Source organism: Myotis brandtii, unplaced genomic scaffold (assembly GCF_000412655.1).
Source record: "Myotis brandtii unplaced genomic scaffold, ASM41265v1 scaffold17, whole genome shotgun sequence".
NCBI classification, from domain to species: Eukaryota; Metazoa; Chordata; class Mammalia; order Chiroptera; family Vespertilionidae; genus Myotis; species Myotis brandtii.
The window spans coordinates 3367857-3375414 of NW_005356259.1; the positions used below are offsets into that span (position 1 = coordinate 3367857).

The 7558-nt window shown below is 38.2% G+C and overlaps 2 protein-coding genes across 2 annotated transcripts in view; one reads left to right on the forward strand and one right to left on the reverse strand.

Annotated features, from left to right (window-relative positions):
* Positions 1–925, reverse strand: part of LRRC17 (leucine rich repeat containing 17) — a 51806-nt gene extending 50881 nt beyond the window's left edge. Inside the window, exon 1 of the mRNA XM_014536961.1 lies at positions 894–925. The gene's annotated coding sequence lies outside the window, so the exon portion shown is untranslated. The remainder of the gene's footprint in view (positions 1–893) is intronic.
* The window catches only part of FBXL13 (F-box and leucine-rich repeat protein 13), a 156339-nt gene that overhangs the window by 98154 nt on the left and 50627 nt on the right, over positions 1–7558 (forward strand). The window contains exons 12-14 of the mRNA XM_005862988.2: positions 4390–4488; positions 5008–5125; positions 5220–5382. Coding sequence (XP_005863050.2) covers positions 4390–4488; positions 5008–5125; positions 5220–5382 — 380 coding nt within the window. The remainder of the gene's footprint in view (positions 1–4389; positions 4489–5007; positions 5126–5219; positions 5383–7558) is intronic.

The window sequence follows — 7558 nt, forward strand, 5'->3', positions numbered from 1 at the left end:
CTCTCTCCCTTCTATCTATCTATCTATCTATCTATCTATCTATCTATCTATCTATCTATCTATCTATTCAATTGGTTCTGTTTTTCTGAAGAACCCAACTCATACACTAATTGCCCCCATTCTTTTGCTCATTTATTTCCTCTGGATTAGCACTTCTCAAACTATACTGTGCATGTAAAATACCTGGAAATCTTGTTCAAGTGCAGCCTCTGGGGCAGTAGGTGTTGGATTAAGATTCGGTGTTTCTAACAATCTCCTAGTTAATGCCCATGCTGCTGGTCGGTAGCCCAGACTTTGAGTAGCATGGATTTATATAACCAACTTTATCTTTTAAACTATATCACAATCTCAGTTATTCTCCTAAAACATAATCTGTAGTAACTGTAATACATTCCATCATAGGAGTTGACACAGTTTAGGTTAACCCACTTCTAATTATTAGAATTTAAATTTGGTATTATTTTTTCAGTATTATGGAACTTTGCAATGAACATCCTTGTATATAAATCTCCGTGTGTAGCATTATATCCTTAGGACAATTTTGCCGAAGAAATTCCAGGGCCAAATAGATACATTGTTCAGCCTTTAAAAACATATTTCCCGAAAGCTGTTTAGAAAAAAATGATCTAAGTATTTTGGTCCATTCAGGCTGTTATAACAAAATATAGATTGAGTAGCTTATAAACAACAGACATTTATTTCTCACCATTCTGGAGGCTGGAAAGTGCAAGGTCATGGTGCTGACAGATTCAGTGTCTGGTGAGGATCCACTCCTTGGTTCCTAGATAGCACCTTACCTCCTTACCTTACATAGTGGGTTACAGCGAGGGATCTCATTGGGCCTCTTTTATAAGGACATTATTCCCATCCACGAGGGTAGAGCCCAAAATTACCTCCCAAAGCTGTCCTGACGGTGCTGTCCTGATTGTTGCTGCTGGTGTTGGTGAATTTGAAGCAGGCATCTCCAAGAATGGGCAGACCCATGAACATGCCCGTCTGGCCTACACACTGGGTGTGAAACAGCTGATTGTTGGTGTTAACAAAATGGATTCCACTGAGCGACCCTAGAGCCAGGAAAGACATGGGGAAATTGTTAAAGAAGTCAGCACCTACATTAAGAAAATTGGCTACAACCCCGACACAGTAGCATTTGTGCCAATTTCTGGTTGAAATGGTGACAACATGCTTGAGCCAAATGCTAACATGCTTTGGTTCCAGGGATGGAAGTCACCCGTAAAGATGGCAATGCCGGTGGATCCACTCTGCTTGAAGTTCTGGATTGCATCCTGCCACCAACTCGTGCAAGTGACAAGCCCCTGCATCTGCCCCTCCAGGATGTCTACAAAATTGGTGGTATTGGTACTGTCCCTGTGGGCTGAGTGGAGACTGGTGTTCTTAAACCTGGCATGGTGGTCACCTTTGCTCCAGTCAATGTTACAACTGAAGTAAAGTTTGTTGAAATGCACCATGAAGTTTTGAATGAAGCTCTTCCTGGGGACGATGTGGACCTCAATGTCAAGAACATGTCTGACAAAGATGTTTGCTGTGACAATGTGGCTGGTGACAGCAAAAATGGCCCACCAATGGAAGCAGCTGGCTTCACAGCTCAGGTGATTATCCTGAACAACCCAGGCCAGATCAGTTCTGGATATGCACCTGTGCTGGATGGTCACATAGCTCATATTGCTTGCAAATTTGCTGAGTTGAAGGAGAAGATTTATTGTTGTTCTGGGAAAAAAGATGAAAGATGGCCTTAAGTTGTTGAAATCTGGTGATGCTGCCATCATTGATACGATTCCTGGCAATTCCATGTGTGTTGAGAGCTTCTCTGATACCCTCCTCTGAGCTGTTTTGCTGTTTGTGACATGAGACAGAGAGTTGCCTTGGTGTCATCAAAGGAATGGATAAGAAGGCAGCTGGAGCTGGCAAAGTCACCAAGTCTGTCCAGAAAGCTCAGGCTAAATGAATATTATCCCCAATACCTGCCACCCTAATTTTAGTCAGTGGTGGAAGAATGGTCTCAGGACCCTTTATCTCAATTGACTATTTAAGTTTAATAATAAAAGAGTGGTTAATGATTACAATGCATCCTAAAACCTTCAGGAAGAAAGGAGAATGTTTTGTGGACCATTTGTGTGTGTGTGTGTGTGTGTGTGTGTGGCAGTTTTTAAGTTACGTTTTAAAAATCAGTACTTTTTAATGGAAACAACCAAAAATCTGTCACAAAACTTTGAGACCCATTAAAACAAAGTTTAATGGGAGAAAATAAAAAGGAATAATGACCTAAATAGAAGAGCTAAAATGATAAAATTTAAAACAAAACACTGGAGGTAAATATTCATGACCTTGGATTTGGCAATGGCTTCTTAGCTAGAACACCAAAAGCACAAGCAACAACAAAAATAGATAAATTGAACTTTATCAAAATTAACAACTTGTATGTCAAAGGTTAGTACTTAAAAAGCAAACAATGGGAAAATATTTGCAAGTTATATAACTAAGTGTCTAGTATCCAGAATATATACAGAACTCTTACAACTCAACAACAAAAAGACAAATAATCCAATTTCAAATGGGCAAATGATTTGAATTAGACATTCCCCCAAAGAAGATATACAAATTACAAAAAGATGCTCAATATCATCAGTAATTAGGGGGCTGAATATAAAAATCACAATGAGGTACTATTTCAAACCCACCAGGAAATTAAAAAGAAAAAGGAAAATAAAGTGTTGGCAAAGATGTAGAGAAATTGGAACCCCCATAGATTGCTAGTGGAAATGTAAAATGGTGCAGGCACTGTGGAAAACATATTGGTGGTTCTTTAAGAAGTTAAACATAGAATTATCATGGAACCCAGTAATTCCACTCCTATAGATATAACCAAGAGAATTCAAAACTGGTACTCAAACAAATAGATGTACATGCATATTCATTGTGGCACCATTTAAAATATCCAAAAAATGGAAACAACCTAAATATCCATCAACAGACAAATGGATAAACAAAATGTGGTATATTCATACAATCTATATATATAAGAGCCTAAGTGACCGTTCAACCATTTGACCCATAGCTATGCCGTGCACTGACCACCAGGGGGCAGACGCTCAATGCACAGGCATGGAAACATGGAACAGACTGATGAATCTCAGAGGGAAGCGGGGAGAGAGGAGGGTGGGAAGAGGAGGGTGGGGAGAGGAGGGTGCGAATTCACGCACCAGTGGGGTCCCTCGGCCTGGCCTGTGGGGATCGGGCCGAAACCGGCAGTCCAACATCCCCCGAGGGGTCCCGGATTGTGAGAGGGTGCAGGCCAGGCCAAGGGACCCCACCGGTGCACGAATCCATGCACTGGGCCTCTAGTGTTATATAAACTCACTTATAGAAAAAATTTAGAATAGGTAAATTCATAGAGACAGAACACAACTTAGTGATTACCAGGGTCTGGGAGAAGGCAAGCATGGGAAGCAACTGCTTAATATGTACAGGATTTCCTTTTAGAACAGTGATTTTTAACCAATGAGTTGTAAGAATTTCTAAAACATGCAGTACCTCACTAGTTAGGGGCACTGACCTCTTTTCCCTTAGATTGTCAAATAAAAAAATGACAATAGCCAATACAACCATAGCAGTCCAGTGTGAATGAATCAAAATTATATCTATTTTTTTCATCAGATCAGCAAAAATATATTTTTTTGGTGTGCTGCAGAATTTTAGTAATTAATTTATGTATGCCATGAGATGAAAAAGGTTGAAAATATCTTGCTTTAGGGCGATAATATGTTCTGGAACTAGTTAGAGGTTGTGGTTGCACAAAATGATTAATGGTTAAATGGCTTATTTAAGTGATTAATTTTATGTTATGTGAATTTTACCTCAATTAATGAATATGTTAGCTAGACTTGTGATGATCATTTCACAATATATACATGTAAAATATTAAATAATAAAGAGAAAATTCAAATCTAGATTCTTTACCTGTATGCCTGGTTACCATTTTATGGTTACCATTAAAAAAATTTTTTTAAATTGATTTTTAGAGAGAGAGAGGAAGGGAGAGGGAGAGGGAGAGGGAGAGAGAGAGAGAGAGAGAGAGAGAGAGAGAGAGAAACATTAATGTGAGAGCAAAACATTAATCTGCTGCTCCTATATGCCCCCACCAGAGATTGAGTGCCCAACCCAGGCCTGTGCCCTGGCTGGGAATTGAACTGGCAATCATTTGCAGGGGGCGACGCCTAACCAACTGAGCCACATCAGCTAGCGCTGGTTTCCATTTTAAAACACAATAGCAAAACCATGACATACCTTTGTTTATTACTACCAAAGGGTTTTATTAGATTTCATTCTAATGGGTTCTCCCATTATTTCCACCTACTCTGTAAAATTCAGATTTCAGTCCAAGGCTTCAAAAACATTGCAAACAGCTGCACTGGAATCATGCATCTGATCATCAATGACATGCCAACTCTAACAGACAACTGTTTAAAAGTAAGTAGTTGGAAAGTACATTTTCTTCTCAGTCCCATTAGATGGGCACATTTTTTAGTGACTTGAATTACTAAAAATATGAATGGGCTTCTCATATTGGTTTTTTTTAATAGTAAGAAAATCATTTAAAATTTACGCACATACACATTTGAACATTTGAATCCTTAAATATCCTAAGAAACTTTGTTTTCACAGTTAGGATATTTTTGTTTCAGTGATATAGCCTAAGCATAAATTTTAAGTTTAGCTCTATCTGTGAAGCTTCTAAATGCAGTGATTTTTTTCAGCATTCTATTTTTTCATATTTTCCCATACTTTCATAACATGATTTAATTCTGATTCCTCTGCATTATTCTTATGTATGTATACTAAAATATATTGAAAAAAAAGTCCTGTTTTCTTTGAAAAAATGAAAATTTAATGGCTAATGTGTTTCTGGAAATATTTAGGAAAAACATGACCTCATTACTTCATTAAACTTGTGCTGTTGCTAATTTAATAATCTCTTTTCTTCTAAAGGCTTTAGTTGAGCATTGTCTTCGTATTACATCAGTGGTTTTCATTGGTTCGCCACATATCTCCGATCTTGCTTTCAAAGTCCTCTCTAAATGTAACCTCAGAAAGATCCGATTTGAAGGTCTGTAATATTGAAAATGTGGTTCAGCACTAACTTTTACTCTTGTGGCAATTTAAATACAGTACTTATCTTTTCTTCTGTGTTTTTTAAACAGGAAATAAAAGAATTACTGATTCATGCTTCAAACATATAGACAAGCATTATCCAAACATTAGTCACATTTACATGGCGAACTGCAAGGGAATAACGGATAGTAGCCTCAAGTCACTCTCACCTTTGAAGCAACTTAGTGTGTTGAATTTGGCAAATTGTATAAGGTAATGAGTCACTTAGTCATATATTCAAGAAACACTGAAACTCGGGATTGTGCCAGGCTTCTTTAAAGAGCTCATTGGTCGTAAACATGAAAGTCAGGAGTCCAAGTAGAGGCTGTGGTAACACAAAGGAGGGGTACCCAATCCAGACTGGTTATATGGGGGTGCAGGGAGATTCTCAGGGAAAGCTCAGGATATGTGGAATCACAGGCCCTTCTAAAATTAAATGAATTCATAGAAAGACTTATGGACTATCTTTCCTAGTGAGTGTTCCCACAGCTGGTTCAGTTAACAGGTTTTTCCCAAATGGACTTTCAAACTTGCTTATGAGGAACCAATCTTGGGTACTGGTTAGATTTCTCCTGTGTGAATTTGCTGACAGATGGATAGATGGTGAGTTCTTACTAAAACACTGTTTTCAGTGAGACTACTATCGGGCTTCTATCCTGGTATTCTCAGGTGGGCAAGGATGAAATTCTTGCTGAAACCTCTTCACCGATGAATATCTCAGCTTCTTGCCTATGTAAGTTTCTTGTAATATTATTGGGCCAGAGGATAACAAATTAGCATTTGATCCTATGATGTTGGCTAATATTTGGGAAAACATAAGACGAGTCTGAGTAATAAGCTAAGCTACACAACATCTTAAGCCAGGTTGTCTATTAAGATGAAGAAGCACATGTGTCTGGGGGGTGGGGGTGGGGGTAACATAGAATTTGAAATGAGGATTAGGAAATGAGGCCCCCTATCAATGGGCAGCAAGGAACTTAGGCCTTCTGCCAATAGCCATTGTGAGTGAGCTTGGAAGCAGACCCTCCAGTCTCAGTCAAGCCTTCATATGACTGAAGCCCCAGCTGGCATTTTGACTGCAAGCTCATGAGCAAGCTGGCATCATGATACCAGCACAATGTGTATGTGTGCATATGTGAATGTGTACATACGTGCATGTGTGTGTGCATTAGAGCTAATCTTATCTGTATTAATATGCGAAATAAAATTGATCTTTATTCTTCTATTTCACTCAGGCTTCTGCAGGTTAACTACTTTTAAAATAAATGGGGGTTTTCTGCTTCAGGCAGTATAGCTGGTAAAACCCTTTAAAGGACTCAGGCTTCTGGAAGAAGTTAGCTGAACGATTCTTCTCTATAGGAAAGCATCTTCTATTTAGGATTTCAGGGTTACCATAGATTAAGATCAAATAAATTGGTGTCCACAATTATAGACCATCAAATGTACAAAAATAGGAGTTACCATGAAAAGGAGTCACCAGAAATGGCAAAATATATTTGATCTTCAAGTAATTCATATATTAGAATGATCAGATTTGGAATATTAAGTAACTATGTATGATACATTTGAAGAAATAAATAATGGAATCAGAAATATGAGCAGGCAACAAAATGTAAAAATAACTAGATTTATTTGAAAAGAAAAATAACTTTTAGAAATAAAAATATAATATAGTTATTGAAATAAAGAAACTCAATGGATTGCTAATCAGCAGATTAGAACTCACTGAAAAGAGAACAGAGCTGGAAGATAACTACTTCCATGACATCGGAGTGAAAAACAACAAAAAAGAAATTTATAAGACTATAATATAGGGTGAAAAGATAGAGTTTCAGGTTTGATTTTTAAAATCCATCTATGAAAGATATACCTAAAAAAATAAGCGGGTGAGTCGAAGAATGAACATTTCCTTAACCACACACCAATCCTTTAAAAATGGACTGTGCATGAAGTTTTAAAGCAAGTTCCCACAACTATTAAATTATTGGTATCAACAAACCTGTATTAATTTTATTTAAGTTTGCTAATACATCTTTGCAATTTCTTTTTTAGTTATTTTATTTTAAATATGTTTCTTATAGACTACTTATGGTTAGATTTTATTAAACAAATTTGAAAATTTCTGTCTTAAAAGGGAATATTTTCAACGTTTTAATATGTATCATTACTATAAAACTAGAGGCCCAGTGCACAAAAATTTGTGCACTCCGGGGGGTGAGGAGGGGGGTCCCCCAGCCCGGCCTGTGCCCTCTCGCAGTCTGGGACCCCTCGGGAGATAACGACCTGCTGGCTTAGGCCTGCTTCCGGGTGGCAGAGGGCAGACCCAATCCCTAGGTGCAGCCCTTGGTCAGGCTCAGAGCAGGGCCGACTGGGGAGTTGGGGCGCCGCC